Here is a 26,377-nt window from a genome sequence, read left to right as displayed (position 1 = left end):
TTTCTTAAAATATATATTAGACAAGATTTAAAAATGTATCTGTGGTTTACAAAAAGTCTTGCTTAAATGACAACTATTGCAAACACCACCCCACTCTCCCTATGGTTTCAATTCATTACACGTCAAGTCTTTGAGAGCAACATCGTCCAATTTTGACTGTTATACGGAGACACGTACCCATCAAGCAAGGGTACTTTTGTCTTTTCATTAAACCGTCAATGTAATCACCAATATGGATAGTATCTCACAAAATCGTCCCTAATTAATTTCATAACTTATCCCCAAAGAAAACCCATTCAAGTCGACAACACATTCACAATGAAGAATAGAAATAATGTAAACACTTGGAATATTTTTGTACAACTAAATAAATATCCACATTTTTCAAGGTCTATGTTCTCTATATTTACATTTTAAGAGCCATAATCTTCAACAAAGCAAATGTACAAGTAGAGTGTCTTGAACAAAAGTTAAAGAAAATCTAGGGAGAAGTGATACATGTAAGCAATTGTGTGCATAATTGCCTAACACCTGATGAAGTATCCGTTTGAGATATAGTTGAAAGTATAGTTCTTGCTTCCAAAAGCCCTTCTGAAATACTTTGCACAATCACTTCCTCACTTGCCATCAATGATGCAAGTAACTTCCCACCACCCATCCTTTCCTACTCCATATTTCACATTTCTATAAACCAGAGTTCATCTTTCACTAGCATAAATGCAAGAAATAGCAACCTACTTCCATTTCTTTATGGAAATGAAAAAACCATTTGCTATTTCTTGCATTTAACCAATTTTCATTTTAACAATCTTTTTTATAACACAAACAGTAAAAAGATATTTAAGGTGAAAAATACCATTTCGGAACCATTCTTTAGAGATTCCAAGGAGACTTTAAGAAGATCTGAAGAAAACGGAAGCACAACGGATTTCAAATGGTACACAACGGAGAAAAGAACCTGGATGCATGCAGATCTGATCTCAGGTTCCTTCACATTCTGTTAATAAAAATTATATATTAGAATTAGTTAATCCAACAATAGCAATCTATCCAATTATGAGGAGGGCATTTAGGTCTTTTTCAGAAAGGAAAGAAGGATCAACTTGCTTACACAAAAAGAACGAGTAATTCGCGGGAGAGTTTTGAAAGCAAACGGTTTCTTGCCAGAATCTGAAATCTTCTGAGAAGCACTGATGAGGACATTTGCCATGCATAATCGAAATGATAGCATCTGATTTCTTGACATATTTTTGGAGGAGATTAATTTTAGGTCTTCACAAGTCAACTGGTCAAGAACATAAGCTTGAAATGTACAGGTGTCGTTATTTTTCAGTAGTTTTGGATCTTGAAGCTCGGAACACACGGCTATTGCAAGACAATCGATACATCCGTGTTGTGCTTTTGAAACTGAAATAGAAATAAATAATTAAATGTTTACTGAAAGGAATTTAATAAGTTTTGTAATAAATAAAGGGAAATTAAATACTTACTTTCGTCTTTATCTGTTGATGGCCATAAAAGAACAGTTTCTATTGATTCTTTGATTTGGGACATCATGCATGGATGACTAACTGACTCCATGCCTCTAACCTACACCCATAATAAACAGAAATTGGAAAATATATTTTCAACATGAATGAATTAAAAGTTGAAAACTTAAAAGAGATTGATGGAAATGTATTTAATTTTAACCACTAGGGATGTGCAAATTGAGAAGAGAGAAGCTTTTATCTTCAGTATATCATGATCATTTGTAGCACTTTCTAGTTCAGATGAAACAAATGGAAAGAGAACCTGCACAACACAGCATATGGCAACTTTGTTTCTTTTTGACTTAATGAAGAAAGAACGACTTAATAAAGAATGATGTGCAATATACATTGGGATGAAGTCGCCCACAGAGCTCAGCTGATAGTTTTCTCACATCTTCAAATTCAAGCTTGTTGAATGCCCTGAAACAGTTTACTTTTATTAACAATGATTATTTCTCATTTGATGTTCAAAAGTAAGATGACAGTTTTTCTTTACCTTTTGAGAAGGAGAGCTGCAATACACTGAGAGTTGCTGATGTCGATTCTAGTATCTGGAGAAGGGCACAATGGTAAATAAGGAAGATAGTGAATGTGTTAAAAGAGTTTTTTTAAATGCTTACTATTTTGGCTGAGAAGATCACCATAAACAAGTGAGGATTTGAGGTTGTTGAAGACTTTTAATGGAAGAAGGCGTATGATAAGCAGTGGACAAAGTCGATCAAAGAGAGAATGTTGCAGTTTTATATCATTTTCTGTAGGGGATATGTTAAGTTCACTCAAGAAGCTTTCATCAATTCTGCAAGAAAAGAAATAAGGTTAAACAAATCAATTAAATAACATAATCACATGAATACTTAAGAATGATGTCTATATATACTCTGTTTGTGATTCTGTATATAACAGAATCTGTTGGAAGACTAAATGGGATTCTCCTGCTAACTGATCACTTATATAACTTAGAAACTTCACAATAATCGGATTTGATGACTCAGCAAACATCTTGTCCACTAATGGTCCCACCAATAATTTCCAATTCGTGACCTGAAATAGATCAGAAATATAATAAAAACAATAATAGAAGAAAACATTTGAAAGGATTTTGGTATTTAATCTTACAGATCTTGACCACTCTGGTATTAACTTGAAAACTCTATCAGCATCCCCTTTTATTCCCTTCTGATGATCTGAGATTGCATTGAGATTACTGTGGAGAAGGAAATGATGAAAAATAGAAACAAAAATTATTATAATTATTATTATTATTTTAAATGCTAAATCACTCAAAAATAGTACCTCATACAATCTAACAGCATTAAGATAACCTCTGATTTCTGGTTGTTGTGTGTGAGTATGTCAAGTAATGTGGTAGCAACAGATGAATGTAATGTTGCATCTGATGAATAAACCAGACTTACTAATGTAGACAATGTTAATGAAGGATCTACAAAAAAAAAAAATGAAATTTTTTAATGATAATAATGAATTTACAAACAATAGTAAATTAGAAAAACTAACCAATAAGTTTTAGTAGTTTGGTTGCATGTGCACGAATTATATCTTCTTCATCTTTGAGACAATCAAGCAAATGGTTTGCTATATCCTGCCTGACACATTTAATTATGTTTGGGAATGAAAATTGTTCAAGAATAGTAATAACAAAAAAAAATTAATAAAAAATAGTAATAATTGCATGTTGCATTGCATACCAAACTGAATGTGAAAGTGTAGCTTCTGAATGTGATGAAATGTGGATGACTTCTGAAAGAACATCTAAAGCATTCCTTCTTTGAGCAATATTTTCACTACCAAGTTGCTTTAGAATTTCTTCAAGGCAGTATTTATCTGGGCTCCTGGTAAATAATTAAATAGGTCAAATATAAAAATCAAGAAATAGCAATGTACTTTCATTTCTTCATGTTACAACATTCTACCTAATAAGAAAAAAGTTGAAAGTACAATGCTATAAGAGGTAAGATAGAAAACTTAAAACTTTAAAAAAAACATACATGGAACAATATTCAGCAATTAATGTTACAACAGCTTTGGCTGTAGCATCACGTTCATCCAAAAGATTTAGTAGTAAAGGCAACATGGAATTCATCTGTTTAGTGTCTGTAAGATTGTGTCCAAATGCAAGATGATTTGTTCCAAAGATGATTGCTTTTATAATTGAAATAGCACCATCAATCACATCATTATCAGCTGAAGAAAGCTGAAAAAAAAAGTCAATATATTAGCATAACAATATAACATAAACTACACACCAGTCAATAAATATATATATATGAAATAATATAATTGCGCAAAAGGATACCTGTGATGTAACAACACGAGTAATATCCAGCCTGTGTTCTGTCATTGCAGTATCAAATTGTTTTGAAGTAAAATGCCCTAAGAGAAGTAATAAGCAATTTATGAAGAAATTTATGGTTGCTATTCCACTCTCCTTATTGTCAATGTGATCTGTGGTGTAGTTTCCTGCATAATACTGTGTAACTCGTTTGTCAAAACTCAAAAAGCAAATCTCATCATACAAATGTTTGTCTAATGGAAATGCATTTATCTTTTATAGTTTTAAAACACTTGACTAGTAAATTCACTAGTTTGAGTTATATCTAACCTCAATTCCAGACAAATACTGGTCTAGCAATTCCTTATGACGATTAGAAAGCCGATGATCTTCCAAATGCAGAAGGATCCCGTAGTGTTTCCAACAAGAAGAGAGAAGCAAAATGCCCGTTTTAACCTTCTGTGAACCTATCTTTCAAGAGATGAATGATCAGGATAACAGGTGCAAGAAAGTAAATTCACTCATGATGATGAAAGCAGTTAATTACCTGTCTGATCTTGAGAAGAATGATAGTCCTCTTTTATCTCGTGCAACCATTTGAGAACTCTTTCCAATCCTTTTGCATGCAAAGATCGACTTTTCTTGCTCCACTGAGTTATACATAAATCCCAACAGAGAAATCAAAATTGAGACAACTACTGGAAATTAAGTGAAAAAAAAAAAAAGTTGAGAACATACTGCAAGGAGTCTCTGCACAAGTGGAATGAGCTGATCAAGAAGATTCCAAAGCAACAAGCTTTTGTCCACATTCTTTGCGAATTCAGAAACTGGACTGATTGGCTTTGGTGTTCTATGAACACCAATAGCTCCTACTGATATCTGTGGATGTTTGGATGGTTTTTTAATGTTCTCTAAAGTGTCAGATGGTTTCTCCTTTCTTGTTAATGCCACACTAAGGGCTATTACACAATCTGCAGCAGCCATTGAAAGACGAGTTGGTAACTCAAATCCACCCTGCAAAGTACTAAAAAACAAACATCAAACCATAAACATTGGATAATCCAGCTAAATCTGAGAAGGCTGCAGTGCAAAATGCAAATATGTTTATACTTTATACCTCCCACTGTTGATTAGAGACAATAGATGTGTGCTGCATGTGCACAAAGTCTCCAAGAGTCCAGTGTACCTTTCCTTTATCCCTGCAAGAAGAAGAAGAAGAAGAAGAAGAAAACAATGTGTAAACAACTTTTTCTTCATTTGTGATATATTGGTGGTGATAGAAAGGGTTTTGTGACATTACCAGTTGTTGAAAACTTGCTCATAGTCACTTCATACTCTATGAGACGACGTGAAAGGATACACCAGCCTAAGGCAATATAGCGGTCCTCTTTCCTCAACACAATGTCAGAAAAGCTTATTGCTAAAGCTTGAAAAAGAACTTCATCTTGAAAGAGCCAATTGAGAAGAATCAACTCTTGGTTCTTGTTTCTCGACTCCTTGCTTCTTAATGACTGAGATCCCAAACAAGAAACAAGTTAAGTACATCTTCTTTTTCCATGTAACATCAATAATTTCTATCAATTGAGTTTGGTTTTACTTCAAAATTAAAAGAGCAATAGCATTCAAACAGTTGTATTTACATGTTCGATCATGGGGATCAGAACTTCATCCAGAGACCCTTCATTTTCAGCTCCATCCCTAACATATTTGTGAAGAATCCGCAACGAGTTCTCCAACGAAACTACATAAAACAGTCATAGTATTCGAATCAGAACTTCAGCAATCAGCATTGCCTACGATAATCGCAGATGACTAACCTACTTGTGTTAGATTTTTGAATTCCATAATTTTTTTATCACAAAGCCAGGGGATAATAATCTGGTAACACAAGAAAGATAATAACTCACGAGCAAGTGGATTAGGAGGGTTGAGAGATGATTGAAGACGAGAAATGGAGTCGATGAGCTTAGTAGGTCGAGCAGTAAGAAGGGTTGTCATAACTCGGCCCACCGCCGCCGAAACCAATGATTCTTCCTCCTCCGACTTCCATATGCTTTTGTGTTCTTCAATTTCCATTGGGTGCGCCAAGAAGCAAATGCCTTCGCCTTCGGAGAGGTCTTGAACAATGAACACTCCTAACGTCTGAATAAAATATAGGAAATTATTACTGAAGCCCCTTAACTTTGAAGAAATTCAGTTATAGTACCCAAACAAACAGGGGAACTTTTTTTTAGGAAATTATTACTGAAGCCCCTTAACTTTGAAGAAATTCAGTTATAGACTTAAAAAAAAATCGACATTTCAGGGTTAGCATATCTTCATGTTATAACTTCACTTATTTTTTTATTGGGTTGGTGTTCTTGGTGCTTCTAGAATAAAATTTGTGGTACATATTCATCGAGTTTAGATTACCAAATCACATAGTGGGATGTAAATGTATTTTATCCTATGAATGAATTTTTTATACAAATGGATAATTAGATTATGAATAAATTTATTGATAAAAACGGATACATTTAGCATTTATTTTGAAGAATATGGTTGTTTATATTTGAATTAGTTAAAAAACTTTCAGTTGTTTGTTTTGATTTTCTTCAATTAGATACATGAATAATTGCTGATGTGTGTGATCATTTTTGAATTTGTTAGGCTATATTGTAACATGAGTGTATTGTTTTCTGTTAAACCATATTCTTTTGGTTGGACTTTGGTAAACTCTGGTGTGATCACCAGAAAGAAAATTTGTGAACTTTGTTGATGGTGTTTTGAAACCTTAGGTTGCATGGCAAATATTTTTGGGAAGTGATTCGTACACAACAATTTTTTGCCGTACACAACAATTTATGCATTATAGAATTGTACAATACAACACTTTAAAGCACAAATTGTTGTGTGCGGAGAAAAAGTGTTGTGTACAAATCAGTTCCCAATATTTTTTCTGTGTAAGACAACCTTTTCCTAAAGTGTTGCATTTGATAACAGAATTCTTCTTTAAACTAACATTTCCATTTTTCGTTGCATTGATGGTTTTGAAGTCAACTAAGATAACATGAACTCAACTTGCATGAGTGGTATGATCAAACTCTTCTATACTTGAAAATGTAACAATTTTTAAGCCTAAAAATCAATAAAATGCTCAAATGGTCAGTACCTTAATAAGATTACCAATAATACATCAAACACCTTACAAATACTTATTTAAATCATCCCACGGTACCAAAAATCACAAAGTTTGGAATTCTATTCCATTATGGAATCTTTAAATCCATTAATAGTGTTTCTTCTAATTTCACAACAAAATCCATATATTACTCAATAAAAAAAAAATACATATTAACATGTTAAATATACATCCACGAATTAGTAGCAAGTCATAGAATTAAAACATAGGCATAAACAAGGGAATGCCTTCAATAACACATATAATTTAGACCATAATAATCAAAATATTTCCATATAAACACATAATGGTGCTAAGAACCTACAAAACAAGTTAAACAAACATCCAAACAACTTTCTTACACTAGAATCCAGACCTAAACACCACCAAATTTAAGCATAGCATCAAGGAACACTAAAAACCCAAAAATCAAGGTCTTTTCCTCAAAATCTTCACTTAATCTTTCCAAAATGTGAGGTTTTCTTGCCCAAAACAACAAGGATCGATAATGGAGGTTTGAGAGAGTGTTCTATATTTTTCTAGGCGGGAAAGGTGAAAAACCAAGGAAAAAGCGTTAAGGACATCAAAATCAGCCAAAAAACTCGCTTGGGTTTAGTTTAGCGGTCGAAGCCAATCCATAAACCCCCTCTTGACCTCCTAATTCTTAAAAGTTCATATATTTTCACTCGAACCTCCATTTTTTATGAGGTTATTGCATACGCTTTCGTAACAAGTTTTCTACGATGCTCAATAAAAAATAGTACATAAAATATCTTCTCAAAATTGTTGTTTTACATTTTATTGAACCTAACACTAGACTTTGTTATGAGCACTTCAACATCATATGTGTTTCTTAAGGGTTTCTTATAAAGCCTTAACATACATGATACTTATTTAAGACTAAAATAGCGTAAAATGGCCACTTTGACAATTTGTTACTTAATAAACATCGGCATACCTTATTTCCAAAATTGAACGGTACATAGCATACGATTATCTTCAATTCTTCATTAATGATCTAAACCAACTCAAACTTTTTATCTCTTTGTTTAGTCTAAACAACACAACCATTACAAAATTTTGTTGGCAACCTAGCCCGATATTTTACTAAAAAATATTAGTATTTTTAATAAATTTAATTTTTTGATACTTCTTATAGCATATCTATTATGTTTCAAAGTAAATTAAATCGTTATTAGCCATTAAGATTATATATATATATATATATATATATATATATATATATATATATATATATATATATATATATATATAAAAGCAACCCATCGCCCACAATCATCACAACGACCTCGTTGGCTTCATATTCCATCATCGAAATCGGTGTATAGTTACCGCCATACACCAACATCATAGCCTTCGTATGTTCTTGAACTCAATTTCTAATTTTTAAACCTAATTTTTGATTTTACAATCAAATTTCTTTTGAGAATTGTGATGTTCGTTCTTTCCTATCCTTTTTTATTTCCAAGGCTTATCAATTTTGACTTTGGAAAGGGTTAAGCACTTGATCGGTGTGTACACATCAAACTCACAAATTCACTTTTTCGGATTTCGATTTAATTCAAATACGATGTTTTAAAATTGCCTATGGAAACTTTCAAAAATTATGAGTTTCATGCACGAATACGGAAACGATTAACTTGGATAAATCTATTCTATCAACAAGTTATAAAGTTGGGTTAACGATTATGAATTAAATTAATTTAATACTCCACAAAGTTTTGTTTAAAGTTCACAAATTCAATTTAATACAAAACTTTGTTTTATGTAAACAGAAACATTAGTATCTTGATTTTCTATAGAAGGAGAATTTGCAATTGATTACAAAAGTTAATTTGATATAGGAGCATTTATGAATATGATAAAGCATTAGATTGAGATTTCTAACACTTTTTCCTTTAGGATGTTCTTCCCCTTATACTCTTGTCCTAAATTAATTAAAATTTGACAGAAGTGGTGTGATGATTCATTTTCAATCATTTTTCAAACAACCATTATATTTGTTAAAATTGAAATGACCATAAAAAATTGCAAATTATTATGTTTTCAATCATGAAACTTGTCCATTGTACCTTCATTTTTAGTTATGAATTAAAGTCGTTGTTAAGTATAGTGGGTATTCTGTGATTTCATTGTGACTGATTTGCAAAGAAGTGACAACTAAATTTGATTTGTACATAGTCCATTAATTCACATTTGGTTTTAACAATGTAAAAAAAATTCATGGTTCATCTAAATGGCCGATGTATGTATTGATTTGTTTCTGCATATATATTTGATTTGTAAATAGTTGTTTACTTGTTTTTAAAATAAAAGGTAAAAATGGTAAATCATATTTTAAATGTAGCTTTATAATAAAGGTATAATAGTTATTTAATAAAAAAATTATGATTCAAAATGATTTTAAAATATTAAAGAAAAAGAGTTTTTTATGATTTTGTTTGCAGGTTTTTGAATTACATTTGTTTGAGCTGTTTGACCAGATGAATGGGGTTGCATTAGTTTTGAATTACTTTTGATTGTATTTTATGTATTCTGTCAGAATATATTATATCAAAATAAAATCTATGTATTCTGCCAGAATGTATTCTATGTATTATGTCATATTCTATGTATTCTACCAGAATATATAAAATGATAGTGAATTGCAAGTAACATGTTTTTAATCATTATTAGTTTTTGTTGTATTTGTGATAAGAATGACTGGAAGAATGCGTTGAAGACCTAATAGAAATAACTTGAAGATTGAATAAAGTTTGATCATACTCACAATTTTAGAATGTTGTTATTTTTTAAGAATTTTATTTATTTTTGTTGATATTCTTTTAGAATATGTATAATTATATTAAAATGTATAAGTCTTTTAATTTGTAAGAATATGTATGAATTTGTATTTAAGTTCGAGTGTATAAGAATATTGTTATTTTTCAACATCGGGTTCAAAGAATGTTGTTATTCTTTAATAATATTCTAATAAAATAAAATTCTTAAAGAACATCATTTTTACAAAAAAAAAACATTCTGACATAATAAAATTGGTTATGTATACAAATTACGTTACAATTAAAATTGAATTAATTCAAAAAATACAAAATTTTAAAATTAGGAGAATTAATCATCCCTAAAAATCCGAAAATTTCATTTTATAAATGTAGTTAATTATAGGGGTGAGCAAAAACCGAACCGATTAAAGAAAAACCGACAAAACCGCAACCGAAAAACCGAGACCGATGCAAAAACCAATGGTGCGGATTTAATTTTTGCAAAAACCGAAGGTCAATGGTGCGGTGCGGTTTCTATCCTAAAAACCGATCCATCAAAATCGAACCGCACCGCAAACGTGTATAGTAATAAATCAATCAATGTATATTATATACATTCTATTTAAAATAGTTATAAACGATAATATATTTTTTATATGTTTATTTTGTGTTTGTATAAAACTATATGGGGTGCAAAATAATTGTTCTATTGTTAGCCAAACGTACTAATCGATTACTTGTAATAAGCTTGTAACAAATTAACTCAAAATCAACCAACCTTCAATCATTAATTAGTTTGTGAGAGTGGTTACAAGTTGTATTTTAAGTGACTTACAATTTTTGATTATGTAATTTTGTTTTGAGCTGAAAATGAATGTATTAAAAAAAATAGCATAATACAAGCTTATATGCACATGGTTTTCAGTTCTTACAGTTTTAAAAAACATAAAAAAAAAACTGCACCAAATTCTTAACACGGTTTAAAAACCGAAACCGCACCGATACAAATTGAAACCGCATTTAAAAACCGAAAAACCGAACCATTGCAAAACCGCACCCAACGGTTTTAAGAATGCAAAAACCGCACCATGCAGTTTGCGGTTCGATTTGGTCTGAAAACCGCACCATGCTCACTCCTAGTTAATTATGCAAAATACCCTTTTGCTAAAATTTGTGTGATTCTATGGTACATGTTATCTCATTATAATATCATACACCCTCAAATCATGTTTATTGATTAATTTCATCCGTTGGTCCAGATCTGTGTATTTTGGCACACAATAATTAGTAAAAACAAAATAATATATATATATATATATATATATATATATATATATATATATATATATATATATATATATATATATATATATATATATATATATATATATATATATATATATATATACACACGGTAAAATATATTAAAACTTATAATATATTTTATTTTAAAAAGAGAATATAAAAAATTAATGCAACTAAGTGTATATATATTTTGGTTTGACTTGTCCAGGTTTCTTCTAATTTTTTTTTCTTTTATTTTTACATATTTATTTTTCTTGCCTTTCACCCAAAAATAATAATAAAAATAAATAAATTTCCACAGAGAAAAAAACTCCCGATGATGACCCTATGGACCAAGCAAGTCACCGAAAGGCATTTTCAATAGTGTATACGATTAAAAGTTGATGTTACTTCAACCTTTTTTTTTTTCTATTGTTAAATTCTCATGTCTATTATTTATTCTTCTTTTGCCAAAAAGAAATAAAAAGACCATAATATACGAAATGTGTTTGTTGAAGTTGAACCATACATGTGTACTTCAAACAATAATAAACATTTTTTGTTTTTTATAAAAAAAATATGATTTCATACATGAAAAAAGCCATGATTTTTTTTTAATAAGAAAAGTCAAATTCAAGTAAAGTCATGTAAAAATGGTAAAATGTATTTGAATAACAATTGTTTGGTCTAGCGGCCATTGGAATTATTGAAAAATGACCTTTTCAAGATCGTACTCATATAATCGGGCGTTAGTGAACAATGTTGATGTATCAACATGAGGTGCACAGTTCCCACGATATAACTTAGGGATTATTATTATTATTATTATTATTATTATTATTATTATTATTAGAGTAAATTTCATAAATGGTCCTTTACCATTACAGTTTTTCCCATAAATTGTCATTATGAAACTTTTTTTCCCTAAAATGATCCCTACAGAGCAAACCATGCACACAAATGATCATTACTGTTAATATCCGTTAGATGGTTCTGTTAAGGCTGTATTTGACGCACTAACTGAAAAGCTAGCTAATGGTTAAAAAGCTAGTTGCTAGCTGATAAGCTAGTCGATAAAATAAATTGTGTTTGGTAAAAACTAGCTGATAAGCTAGCTGGAAAATATAAAATTACATAAAATGACATTTTCCAAAATAAGTTTTCTATAATTAATTAAAGGTATATTTGGGAAGTTTGTAAAAAAAACTTCTAAAAAGCTACTCCAACTAACACGACAACCTAAAAAAAACTCGAAAAATAAGCTAGCTTTTAAGTTAACTGTGGCGCGCCAAACATAGCTTAAGTCGATAAAATAAATTGTGTTTGGTAAAAACTAGCTGATAAGCTATCTGGAATATATAAAATTACATAAAATGATATTTTCCAAAATAAGTTTTCTATAATTAATTAAAGGTATATTTGGGAAGTTTGTAAAAAAAACTTCTAAAAAGCTACTCCAACTAACACGGTTTTTTATAATTAATTAAAGGTATATTTGAGAAGTTTGTAAAAAAAACTTCTAAAAAGCTATTCCAACTAACACGACAACCTAAAAAAAACTCGAAAAATAAGCTAGTTTTTCAGCTAACTGTGACGCGCCAAACATAGCCTAAGTTGAAATAACTTTGGATAAAAACTATTTCTGTCATTTTGTAAAACTTGCTTAAGGACCATTTGTAAAATTTTATACAATGACAATTTAAAATATTGCAATTTTAGTCTCTTACCGTTTTCTTTTTATTCCGCCATTGTTACTATATATTTTTTAAATATATATAAATAATTTTTGTATTATGAAGTGGAAGCGAGCTGATTTCGAAGACAAAATCTAATTTAAGTGGACAATATTGTAACATCCTATTTCCTATCATTTCTGGGTCGTGGGCCAGAAGTTAATTGTGTAAGGTTTTGGGCCTTAAGAAGACAAAGTTTAGTCTTTGTGGAATGAGGTAATGTTAGTGTAATAGCCCAAATATTCAGATAAAAATTTTCATTTAATAATTAGAAATCTCATTCATATTTGTTTTCCTAAATTCAATTACATAAACACATTGTTCAAAAGATCAGAGTATCCAAAACAACTAGTGTGGAAATATTGGAGAGTGCAAGTTGCGCCATCAAGCTGGGCCCTTGCCCTTAGAACCAGAAGTACCTGAAACACCCAACAAAATTGTAAACACACGCTTAGTGAGTTTCCCAAATAACACAAAACATATAACCATATAATGACATGCACATATACACATAAATCTGACATGGACTCCCTCCAGGGTCTTCAACCGGGATGCCATGGGCTACCCCCATGGTCTTATACCCAAGGGTCATGGGCTCTCCCTCATGGTCTTACCAGGTGCCATGCGCTCCCCCATGGTCTTTACGTAAATCAATACATACCAAATAACAAACTTTTGGATGTTCAACTATAGAAAGTTCATATCAAGTAATGGGTTGGCGTTGGTGCCTTCGACCCATTGGTATAGTGAGAAGACTCACCTCAGTCTCCTGAGCACAAAAGCTGCTCGACTACTAGCCCAAAATCTCACGCTAAACAAATATACAAACAACCCTAATTATAATTAAGCCACAACTTAGACAAAGGCCCAACATCTCAGTCTAAGGCCCTCCATTAAAGCCTAAATGTTTATCCTACATTAATGGGCCTAAGATCAAAGTCTAAACTACAATGGGCCACACGGCCCAATAAGGCCCAATCATGAAATTAATGCCCCAAACTAGAACAAAGTCCAATAACTATGAATGGGACCCGACCCAAGGCTGAGTAAGGCCCGATAAGCTTACAAGCCCAACAAAGCCCAACTCTTCTGCGGTGCGTACGCCCAGTGTACCACATCATTACTCTTAGCGTACTCAACCCTTTGGCCGTACGCGCGGCGTAAGCAAGCTTACGCCCATCGTATAAACAATCCATGCACAAAAGTTTATTAAGTGCTTGAAGCTTAAGATCTCAACATCTAACTTCATATATGAATTTATTAAGATGTCCTAGGGCGTAAAGTTGGCAACTTTATGCCCTTTCACGCCACATGGGTCCTAATAGTTAATTTCTCCCATTAAGACCACTTTTGAGACCTTAAACTCATACCATCTCCTTTGTCGCATATTCATATTCTCCTGATCCATCGAATATTTCAAACTCTTTTGATCAGTGAAGATGGTGCATCGAAATCCATATAAATAATGCCTCCAAATTTTGAGGGCAAACACCACCGCCCCCAATTCCAAGTCATCTCAGCCACACCCACTGATCCCACCTCGCGGGTAACCTCCTCCCACCAGTCTCATGATCGGTCCCTCAACATACAAGATGCGAACCCTACATTTGCCACCTCGGAGCAAAAGCTTGTGCGTTGGGCATTCTTAATGTCTGCCACCCAACATCGACTAGTAATAGGGTCCCTGACCCCAAAGAACTTAGGCACACCATATGCCTTGAACTCTCAGAGCGAGGGAGCTCGGTCCCCAATCTGACCTGCAACAATCTCAGCTTGAAAATACCTGAGCCTCTCCTCCATAATCTCCATGATTCCCTGCTTGACGGTACCAAAGATCACCAGGGTAGCGTCAAGGATACCACGAGTAACCTCAGTCGTGATGAGATCGCGTAGCCTCTCATAAATGGGCTTTGCACCAGAGCTTGAACCTGATCCTGAACCCGAACCTTGCGTGCTCATCACCATCCTCAACTGAAAAAATACCACATAATATAAATTGATAAGGAAGTTTGAGGGCATTCCTTCTTACCGAACTCCTCAGAGCTTCCCGGTTTGTCATTGTTTTGGGTACAGGTCCTGTACTTTCAGTAGTACGAGCCTAATACTACTTTCCACACCTACCTGTACCTTCCCCAAGGTCATACCTGATACCTCTAATTCACCCAAAAAAAATAACATGACCCACAAAATACAACATAAACTCAAATCCTAGACTCTTTTAGGATTTCTCAATCCTTACCGAACCATCATAGCAGGTTGCCCAATGCATGCAAGTTATACACAAATAAAATCACATAGACTGTTAAATAAAGCTTCTACCCTAAACCAAAACCAAACAAGGAACATGCATAAGGTAAAATCCATCATTCTAGGGCTATGCAATCCTAGACGTATACAACTTTGAAAGCATACACTTAGCAAATAATCAATTCAACATCCATTTCCAAACATAACTATAACATGGCTAATACATACGGAACACTTACTTAAGCTCGACTGATTACGCGTATTGCACTCTCCCCTTTTTACCTACGAAAACCGTTTTCAAGAACACTTTAACTTTTAGTTTCTTTTGAAAAGGGGTTTACCATTTCCTCAGTTTTGAGTTCTGACACATCCAAGAGTGTGCCTGAATCCCTCAAACCAAGGCTCTGATACCAACTTGTAACAACCCAAAACTTCAGATAAAAAATTTCATTTAATAATTATAAATCTCATTAATATTTGTTTTCCAGAATTCCATTACATATACATTGTTCAAAAGATCAGAGCATCCAAAACAACTAGTGCGGAAATACTGGTGAGTACACGTTGCGCCATCAAGTCGGGGCCTTTCCCTTAGAACCAAAAGTACCTGAAACACCCAACAAAATTGTAAGCACACACTTAGTGAGTTTCCCAAAATACACAAGACACATAAGCATAAATGTCATGCACATATACACATAAATCGTCCATGGACTCCCTCCATGGTCCTCAATTGGGATGTCATGGGCTACCGCCATGGTCTTATACCCAAGGATCATGGGCTTCCCCTCATGATCTTACATGGTGTCATGGGCTCCCCCATGGTCTTCACGTAAATCAATACACACCAAATAACAAACCATGGCATATTCAACTATAGAAAGTTTGTATTAAGTAATGGGCCAACATTGGTGCCTTCGACCCCTTGGTATAGTGAGAAGACTCACCTCAGTTTGCTAAGCAAAAAGTTGCTTGACTACTAGCCTAAAATCTAACACTGAACAAATATACAAACAACCCTAATTAGAATTAAGCTACAACTTAGACAAAGGCCCAACTATCTAAGGCCCTCAATTAAAGCCCAAATGTCTATCCTACATTAATGGGCCTAAGATCGAAGTCCAAATTACAATGGGCCACATATCCCAATGAGGCCCAATCATGACATCAATTCCCCAAACTAGAAAAAAGTCAAATAAATCTGAATGGGACCCGAACCAAGGCTAACTAGGGCCTAATAAGCTTGCAATCCCAATGAAGCCCAACTCTTTTGTGGTGCATACGCCCAATGTACCACATCAGTACACTTAGCGTACTCAACGCTTTGGATGTATGCATGGCGTATGCAAGCTTACACCCATCGTACAAATAGTCTATGCACAAAAGTCTATTAAGTGCTTAAAGCTTAAGATCTCAACGTCTAACTTCAGATCTGAGTCTATTAAGATGTCCTAGGGCATAAACTTGGCAACTTTATGCCCTTGCATGCCACATGGGTCCCAATACTTAATTTCTCCCATTAATACCACTTTTGAGACCTTAAACTCATGCATGGTCTCAATATAACCTTCAAGATGGCATCTTTATGCATCAAGCATGCTTAGAGAGCTTAGATCTAACAATACTAGTCTACGGAGTTGCTTAACTCACAAGAGAGGTTCCAAGAACCAAAAACGGACTTCATAACAAAACCCTAACTCAAACTAGCAAAAGAGATGGCAATGTTACGATTTTTTACCTCCAAAAGTTCTTCAACGTGAACTAGATGCATGATCTAGAAGCTCAATAACATCAAAGGCTTGCTCACCACCTTTTTCTTCATAAACATCCTCTAGAAAAGTCACCAAACACACCTTTAAGATCAAATCTCACAAGATCTTGCAAAAATAAGGTTTAAGGACGAAATGAGGTTATGGAGGTTGATTATGGTTTGGTTCAAATGGTATATGGGTGTTTAAATAGGGTGCAAGTCAAGAAATTAGGGTTTTAGACATCTGCCACATACGCCCCACATACCTGCTCATATGCCCAACGCACGAGCCTCAGCCACTCGATGCGCACACACGCGTACCCAAATGTAACCCAACATATAGAATGACTCTTTTTGCCAAAAATGAAATACTTGAGGGTAAACAATGGAATACCTGGATTGGAGTGTTACAGTTAGTTAATAGATTTAACCCTTGAATTGTTGTTAGGCCGAAGGGTAGAAAAGGAATAATCATAGGCCAGGTTCTTGCATGAAATATGGATTTTTTTTTAAGAAGTTTTTAGTCCAAGGTATCTAGATAATATTGTAGAGCACTTAAACACCTTTTCGTGAATATAAAGAACGTCAAAAATGGAGTTGGAACAAAGAAGTTACGACCGTTTGAAGTTCAGATGATATTTGGGTTAGCCGCATACATTGGGCATACGGGGAGTACACATGGCGTACTAGGGCATCCCTGGTACGTTGGGCGTACGCGATCAATTCCCAAACTCTATTTTCATGGTTTGATCCCTATTTAAGCTTCTTAACTTCCTCAAATCCATTTCATTCTCATCCTCCACCTCTCCAACACCCTGTCCTGAAACCATAATCCTAGTTTGAGCCTTGTGAGAAAAAAAGTGTTTTTAAGTTCTTTGGAGTGTTGTTGGTGCATCTTGGAGGAGAAGAAGAAGCTCATTGGAGAAGTGTTGGTTGCGTTGGAGCTTGTAGATCCAAACCTTTTCCACCTTGATCTTTCTTCTGGAGGTATAAAGTTTGAATCTTGATGATGAAATTGTTAGATCTAGCTAGTTTAGGGTGTTATGAGCTTTTGGTTAATTTAAGTGCATAAAGTTTAAATCTTGAAAGTCTATGGCCTTGTTATGGATAAAGTTGGAAACTTTATCCATCTAAACATGATATTGATTCAGATCTGAAGGTTGAGACTTTGACTTAATGGATTAAATTGAAAAAGATGCACTTTTGGTCCATTTGAGACTTAAAGACTATATCTTGTTTGTTGGGCCCATTATAATGAATAAAGTTGGAAATTTTATCCATTATGGAGCTATTAGGAACCATAAAAATGTGATCTTGGTCCTTCTATCCCTTCCATGAAAGAGTTGTGATGTCTTAAAGGATTAATAAGTTATGGTTTTAGCTTTTGGACCTTCCCTAGCCATGGAAAGTCATACAGGTGAAAACTTTATGACTTAAGACAATCTTTTGAGGCTAGATCTGAGTTTAGGTGAAAAGTCTTTAGGGATTAAGTGGTTAATGAAGGAGTGGGATCAGGCTGCGTACATTGGGCGTACGTTGAGTACCCTGGGCGTACTCAACTACCTTGGACTTTGATGTTTGTTGACTTTCGTTGACCGTTGACTTTTTGACCAAGTTTGACCTTGGGTCAAACTTGTGACAGCTTGAAATATTTGGATCAAGCAAGGTCTAAATTGTAACCCTATTACATTGAAAGCCTTGAAAACTCAAAGGGCATAGGTGCTTGTACATGGAAGCGTATACATTAGAAATCACATATAAGGTAACCTCTTGAAAGTAAACAAGTTTAGCAAGGTAAAGTGTGACAAATAAATTAGAGTTCAAGCTGCAATAATTCGTAAGTAAACAATGCAATCAAACAAGGATCAAATGATGTTAACACAAGAACTTGTAATTGTGTCACAATCTTGAACACTCGAACTATAAGGCCAACATATTTGAGTTTTCTATTAACTAAGACCATAAGCACCTTCATGGGAACCATCCAAGACCGTAAACCCTTTCCATTGGGCCATGTTTGGCCGCAAGCACCCATAATGGGCCATCCCTTGGCCGTAAACACCCTTAGTGAATCAATGCTTGGGTGAAAACTTCGTTCTAAGAAGCCTCTTGGCCGTAAACACCCTAAAGGGGACTTAGCTTGGCCGTGAACACCTTTAGTGGACCACCCTTGGCTGAAAAGACCTTCTAGTGATCATGTTTGGCCGTAAACCCCTTGGTGGACCACCCTTTGGTCGAAAACACATCTAATGGAGGATATAGGAGCCGTAAACCCTTCCATGGATGTAACATCCCAAAATTCAAGACAAAAAATTTCGTTTTAATTAAGTTATTATATAAAACCAACATTATAAAAACATTCATATTAATATCTCATGTCAAAACCAAAGTGTCAATAATCAAAACATATTATCATAAAACCATATCAGAGTGTAATCTCGAAGATCTCATGTGCGGAAAACATAGTGTGGTGGGCTGCTATCAAGCCGAATCCTTTCCTTTGAAAGCGAGTACCTGAAACCAAAATTTTAAACCGTAAGCACGAAGCTTAGTGAGTTCCCCCATGATATCACATACCATGCAACACATATATTGCCAAGGATATCCGAGTGCTGGCCTACCCCTTCGGTATCTTTCAACCGGTATATGGGGACTGCTCCCCATATCACTATCACGTAATAACATAGCACAACATACATAAATATATTGTCAGACATATCTGGGTGCTCGACCTACCCCTTCAGTATCTTTCAACCGGTATCCGAGAGCTAACCTCCCCTTCGGTATCTTCCAACCGGTAACCGAGAGCTAACCTCCCCTTCAGTATCTTTCAACCGATAACCAGGAGCTAACCTCCCCTTCGGTATCGTTAAACCGGTAATCGGGAGCTAACCTCCCCTTCGGTATCTTTCAACCGGTAACCGGAGCTAACCTCCCCTTCGATATCTTTCAACCGATAACCGAGAACTATTTCACCCCTACCACTATCACATAATAACATATTATGATCATACTGCTAAGCATGCATGGGTACTATCTACCCTTTCAGTATCTTTCAACTGGTAACTAGGGGCTATATCACCTGACCACTACTAACACATATGTCATATCATCCTAGCACATAAAGGATATCAGATAACAACACACCAGATAATTATCACAAAGACAATCATCTAACAAACAACTCCTACTAGTGGGTCGGCATTGTGGCAGTAGACCCACTCCTACTGGAAGGTAACTCACCTCACACTGCTGGAGTCCTGCTTGTTGGAATAGTGTCTAAGGCTGCAACTATATTTGACCCGATTGAGCATGGTCCTTTTGGGTTGCCTTCACCATAGAAACTTCATAGGATGATTTATAATGAGAGAAGAAATATTATTAATATATTATGAGGATAATATAAGGAATAATAATATTGTTATTTGATTAATATAAGTCAGAAATTAATTAGGAATTAATTTGGTGACTTAAAGAGATTAATTGAATAAAGGGGCATACACTGTCAATTGTATGATAGTTGTACTTTGGGCTATAATCTCTTATGGATAAGGGGTGGACGGATTTTAGGGTCTAGATGAGGCTTGAAATCGTCCAAGGCTTATCACTAAGGAGATTGGATTGCTTAGGGCTTAAGTTATCCAATTAGGGTTTAAGGGTGAAACCCTAGGAGGCTCATTAGTATAAATAGACCCATGGGGTCAAGGAAATCGTGACCTTTACCCTGGAGGTAACCTGGCTGATTTCTTGCCATTCCTCATCTCTCTCAAATCATCCTCTTGCTAAGTTGGTGTTTGTAAGCCATTAGAGGAGTGACATTTGTGACTCTAAGCTTCAAGGACAAGAAGATTCAAGCAAGCAATTCAAGGTAATCTTTTAGATCTGATTTCATGTGCTATTAGATGAATGTTTTCATTAGATCTATCAATATAAGACTTGGATACATTGCATGTTCAATTATAAAAACCTAGATCCAAGCATTAGGGTTTGTATGTGCACATAGGAATGGTCTTATGCCTAAAACCCAACAGTGGTATTAGAGCTAGATTGGTTTCTATTGAATTGATGCTTTTGTTGCTTGATTGTTAATTGCAAAATTCGATTTTTGTCCATCTGCATGATGAACTCGGCGAGTTCCATAGTGGACTCGGTGAGTAGGCCTCAACTCGGTGAGTCCATTGTGGTACTCGGCGAGTTCGAGCGTCAGGAAGAGCTAATTTCGGGATTTCTTGCTATTTATCTTATGGAAACTTGCCTTTATCTTAATGGGTCAATATAAATCTGATTTTAACATATATTTAAGTATATCCTTGACCTAATTCAAGATAATTACAAATTAATTGAATAATGATTTCCATATATGATAATTGAATAATTATTTTAATTAAATTGGTAAATTGTTTTGCAAGAAACATCAAATATGGATAATTGTGAAATTAAATGGTTAATTTAAATTATTTGTTATTTGATCCCTTGTGTTTTGAAAAGTTTAAAACTAATCCTCGAGTTTTGAAATTTAGTTTTGTGATTAAAAGTTTAATTTGGACAATTTAAATTTCAAACCCTAGAATTTTACAAGTTTAAAATTCTACCCTATACTCTATATGATTACAAGATTAATATATATATATATATATATATATATATAAAATTAAAATGTTAGTCTTACCGTTAGTAGGCCTCATTCACGAAGCCGGTCTATAAGGTGGGTATAAGGTTGCTGCCTATAAAATGGCGCTTAATGGGTGTACACTCACTCCTACCGCTTGCTTGATCGGTGGAGGGTCGTTAGCCGAACGGGTAGGATAGGGCAACTCTATGTCCTCGTTAAAAGTATAATATTAAATACAAAGTAACTACATGTTTTCCCAAAATTCCCAATCCTAGTTACTTTAGGAAAAGTGAATTGATGCAATCCCATGAAACTACACTTTGCACCCTTGCTAAGAAGTTAGTGGAGCGTGTGTGGTTTACCGACACACTAATTGGTTCTAAGCAAAGGTGGAAAAGGGTAATTCATTGTTTATCATAGTTCGGTGGAGCGTGTGTGGTTTACCGGCACATCGAATAGGTGATTGTTACAATGAAGGCACGGTGTAGATTTGCATGGTTATTCACACCTACTTTGTGATCCTCGACATCCCAGTCACAAACGAGAGGGGCATATCGAGATTTAAACATGCCATTGAAAAGTTCAAGGAATCTCATCGAAACCTAGGAATTCTCAATGCGTTTAAAACTTATAGGTAATGTTTTCATGGTGGAGAATTAGTGAATCGTCATTCACTTACCTTCAAATTGTTTGCATGTTGGATTACGACATCCCTTTTATAATATGTAAATAATGTTGTTGGATCCTAGCCTTAATTTTCTTATTGGGTGATAATTAGGGATTTAAATTCTAATCAATCTTTGTCCTTTCTATTTGTAGATGTCAAACGCGAACAACGTTGCTGCTAGTTCATTCACATTGATGAGCCTTTGCCAAAAGGTGACTTTCGATGGAACAGACTTTAGCGAATGGATAAGATACATTCGCACGATTGCTCGCTACGAGGACAAGGAGTATGTCCTCGACGAAAAGATCGAAAAGATCAATCCAGAAATCGCTACTCCGACTGAAATCACCGCTTTTGAAACTCATGAGCGTGATGCAACGAAGGTTCATTGCATCATGATAGCTACTATGAACTCCGAATTCCAAAAGTACTACGAGGACATGTATCCATACGAAATGCATCAAGACTTATTGGAGAGATATCATCAAAATGCAAGGTAGGAGCGTTACGAGATCTTCACTAACATGATCTCTGCTAAAATGGGACATGGAGAATCTCTAACCGTATACTTGAAAAAGATGCAAAGTTATGTCGATCGTCTTTGCAAGTTGAATGTCGACTTTGGGGAAGATTTGGCTATCGACATGGTACTTCATTCCTTGCCTCCGTGTTACAACCAATTTAGGATGACCTACCACATGAACAAAGAAGAGGTCACCCTAAGTAAGCTCCAAGGTATCCTATGGGTTGCTGAGAGCAACCTCAAGGACAAGTCTGTTGCACCAACTCCCAATCCACCCGCTGCTCCTGTTTTGGCTATTAGGCAAGGAAGGGGCAAGAATAGGAAGGCTCCGTCTAAGAGCCACCGCAAGGGAAAGTCCCGAGATGGTTCCTCTTCTAGTGGGACCAAAGTTAATCCCGCTAAGCCCAAATCTAACCCACAGGAGGCAGAGTGCCACCATTGCCACAAAATAAGGCATTGGAAGAGAAGCTGCCCAGAATACCTGCAAGCTATCAAGGAAGGAAAGATCAGTCCATCTTTCGCAGGTATTTACATAATTAAATCTAGTGATTCATCTCATGCTATTTCTTGGGTCCTCGATACCGGATGTGGTTATCACATTTGTTCTGAATTGCAGGGACTAAGAAGAAATAGGGATGTGGAGCGTGGAAGAATAAATCTAATCATGGGGAACATAAGATCGTCGCCTGTGACCAAGATTGGAGTGTATTCTTTAGTGCTTAGTAATGGATTATGTTTAGATTTGGATAATTGTTGCTACTCACCAGAAATGGCAAGAAACATTATTTCGTTTCATGGTTTGTTTAGACAAGGATTTAGATTTTCTTTTAATAATGAGAATGGTTCTATTTATGCTTATCTAAATGGTGTCTTATATTTTGAAGCAATGCCATGTAATGGAATTTATGAAACTGTTATGATTGTAGATAACCTAGGAAATGATGTTTTATGCATGGATTCTTCCAATAGTATGGATAGAGCATCCTTGTGGCATTATCGCCTTGGACATGTCAACAAGAAGCGCATAGCCCAACTCCAAAAGGATGGAGTGTTGGAGTCATTCGACCTTAGGGAAGATGACACATGCGAATCTTGTTTACTTGGAAAGATGACCAAGTCACCCTTCACTAGCACATGTGAAAGGGGTGAGGGTTTATTGGACCTCATACATACCGATGTGTGTGGACCCTTTAGATCAACCACAAAGGATGGGAACTGCTTTTATGTGACTTTTACCGATGACTATAGTAGATATGGGTATATTTACTTAATCAAGCAAAAGTCAGACACGTTTGAAAAGTTCAAAGAGTTCAAAAATGAAGTGGGGAATCAATTGGGCAGGAAAATCAAGATGCTTCCATCCGATCGAGGAGGAGAGTACCTAAGTCTTGAATTCCACGACTATCTCAAAGAATGTGGAATAGTTTCACAATTGACGCCACCTAGGACACCGTAGTTGAATGGTGTGTCAGAAAGCGTAATTGAACCTTACTAGACATGGTTTGTTCTATGATGAGTCGTGCTTCACTATCTATCTCATTCTGGGGGTAAGCCTTAGAGACTGCCACCCATATCCTTAACCGAGTCCCTACGAAGAAGGTTGCCAAAACACCTCATGAGATGTGGATAGGGAACGCTCCCTCGTTAGCACATATCAAGGTTTGGGGTTGCGAGGCTTTCGTAAGACGAGATACTCTCGACAAGCTCGAACCTCGTAGTGAGCGATGTATTTTCATCGGCTACCCGCAGAAATCCTTTGGATATCTCTTCTATAGACCGAGTGATAATGTTGTCTTCGTTGCGAGGATATGGGTTTTTCAAGAGCGAGAACTCATAAGCCAAGGAGATAGTGGGAGGAAAATCGAGCTTGAAGAGATTCAAGAATCGATTGATGAAGGAACCTCTACCGCTGGCAATCAAACCGAGGAGGAAACTCCGGTTGAACCTATTGACCAGTCCTTACCTCTTAGACGTACCAAAAGAGTTAGAGTTCAACCCCAGTTTTATGGTTTTCATATTACTACCGAAGGGGACATGTATATTAGTGATGGTACACTAATAAATCTAGATGAACCTAATAGCTTTAAGGAAGCCATGGCAGGCCCGGAGTCTGCAAAATGGAAAGAGGAAATGGACAGCGAGATCCAATCCATGTATGACAACCAAGTTTGGAATTTGGTTGATAATGTGCCTGGACGTAAGACCGTTGGGTGCAAATGGATCTTCAAGAAGAAGACCGACGTGTATGGAAACGTACACATATAAGGCACGATTGGTTGCGAAGGGCTTTACTCAAACTCCCGAAGTTGACTATGATGAGACCTTCTCACCGGTTGCGAAGATAAAGTCTATTAGAGTGATGCTAGCTATTGCCGCATTTCATGATTATGAGATTTGGCAAATGGATGTCAAGACCGCTTTCCTTAATGGGAAGTTGGCTGAGGATGTTTACATGGCTCAGCCAGAGGGTTTTGTTGATCCGAAGCATCCAAATAGAGTGTGTAAGCTTGAGAAGTCCATTTATGGACTTAAGCAAGCATCTCGCAGATGGAATCTTTGCTTCGATGAGAAAGTCAAAGAGTTTGGATTTGTACGAAGCGAAGATGAATCATGTGTATATGTCAAATCCAGTGGGAGCATAGTTAGCTTTCTCGTTTATATGTCAATGACATACTACTCATAGGAAACGACATCCCGACACTGCAGGAGGTTAAGTCCTGGCTCGGGAAGTGCTTCGCTATGAAGGACCTCGGAGAGGCTTCCTATATTTTGGGAATAAGGATAGTGGGAGAAAGAAGTAAGAGACTAATAGGACTTAGTCAGAAGACTTACTTAGATAAAGTACTAAAACGTTTTAGTATGGAAAATTTGAAGAAAGGAGAATTACCGATACAAAGTAATGCCAAGTTGAGTAAGACTCAAAGTCCGAGTACTGAAGCCGAGATAGCAGAAATGAACCGAGTACCATACGCTTCCGCAGTTGGCTCAATCATGTATGTTATGACTTGTACTCGCCCTGATGTAGCCTTCGCTTTGAGCATGGTTAGTAGATATCAAGGGAACCTTGGCAGAGCACATTGGATTGAGGTCAAGAATATCCTTAAGTACCTTCGGAGGACCAAGGAATGGTTTTTAGTCCTCGGGGGAGTGATGACTTAAAGGTGCGAGGGTATAGTGAAGCCAATTTTTAGACCGAAAGGGACAACTACCGTTCGCAGTCGGGCTGGGTCTTTACTCTTAATGGAGGAGCAGTAACTTGGAAGCGTTCCAAGCAGTAAACCGTAGCTGATTCAACGTGCGAATCAGAGTACATTGCAGCGAGCGAAGCGTCAAAGGAGGCAATATGGTTAAAGAATTTCATTGGTGATCTTGGAGTTGTGCATGCCATAAAGGAGCCTATGGAAATTTTCTTTGATAATGAAGGAGCGGTTTCCTTGACCAAGGAACCGAGGGATCATGGTAGATCTCATCATATCGACAGAAAATATCATTTCATTAGACATCGAGTAGAAGAAGGACACCTCGTGGTGAGGAGAATATCATCAGAAGATAACCCAATAGGTCCGCTTACGAAGGGACTAAGTAGGGTTAAGCATTTGCAGCATGCTAGGAGTATTGGGCTGAGAGATGATATTAGATTAGATTAGATACTTTTTGAAACTTATAATAGATAAATGTAATTTAACATTTGATGAATAAATAAAAGGAGTGTTATTTATAAGTAAGGTTATTGTCTTATGTTAAATGTTTAACTATTGTTTCACTTTGCATGTTTTGACTTCCTGAATAATTAAGT

General features: G+C 35.4%; 1 protein-coding gene across 2 annotated transcripts; it reads right to left on the bottom strand.

Annotated features, from left to right (window-relative positions):
• Positions 1 to 319: 319 nt before the first annotated feature.
• LOC145048070 (ARM repeat superfamily protein) lies at positions 320 to 5,950 on the bottom strand. Of its 2 annotated transcripts, XM_078996479.1 has the most exons (22): positions 5,730 to 5,950; positions 5,463 to 5,563; positions 5,123 to 5,333; positions 4,940 to 5,021; positions 4,561 to 4,846; positions 4,370 to 4,472; positions 4,153 to 4,289; positions 3,847 to 4,020; positions 3,539 to 3,744; positions 3,239 to 3,382; positions 3,048 to 3,136; positions 2,826 to 2,973; positions 2,649 to 2,736; positions 2,410 to 2,573; positions 2,153 to 2,328; positions 2,029 to 2,083; positions 1,880 to 1,952; positions 1,693 to 1,794; positions 1,491 to 1,590; positions 1,112 to 1,407; positions 857 to 997; positions 320 to 664 (listed from the first exon to the last, which is right to left on the bottom strand). In XM_078996479.1, the coding sequence occupies exons 1-22, from the start codon at positions 5,896 to 5,898 to the stop codon at positions 482 to 484; spliced, it is 3,228 nt and encodes a 1,075-aa protein (XP_078852605.1). In that variant the 5' UTR covers positions 5,899 to 5,950; the 3' UTR covers positions 320 to 481. The 2 variants fall into 2 exon arrangements, with proteins under 2 accessions (XP_078852605.1, XP_078852606.1); XM_078996480.1 differs by lacking the exons at positions 5,463 to 5,563; positions 5,730 to 5,950 and having other exon boundaries at positions 4,561 to 4,836; positions 5,123 to 5,261.
• Between the last annotated feature and the right edge of the window lie 20,427 nt (positions 5,951 to 26,377).

Source organism: Lactuca saligna, chromosome 5 (assembly GCF_052625555.1).
Source record: "Lactuca saligna cultivar CGN05327 chromosome 5, ASM5262555v1, whole genome shotgun sequence".
Lineage (NCBI taxonomy): Eukaryota > Viridiplantae > Streptophyta > Magnoliopsida > Asterales > Asteraceae > Lactuca > Lactuca saligna.
The sequence above is the reverse complement of the archived record's forward strand: the minus strand, read 5'-3'. Positions and strand labels throughout refer to the sequence as shown.

Bases quoted from the DNA above. Each gene is read 5' to 3' on its own strand.
- LOC145048070 (XM_078996479.1), bottom strand. From the start codon at position 5,898: ATGGAAATTGAAGAACACAAAAGCATATGGAAGTCGGAGGAGGAAGAA. The intron at 4,473-4,560 runs GTATGTTCTCAA...TGTATAACTCAG, and splicing joins TTGTGCAGAGACTCCTTGCA to TGGAGCAAGAAAAGTCGATC. The intron at 2,329-2,409 runs GTATATATAGAC...CTTTTCTTGCAG, and splicing joins TATACAGAATCACAAACAGA to AATTGATGAAAGCTTCTTGA.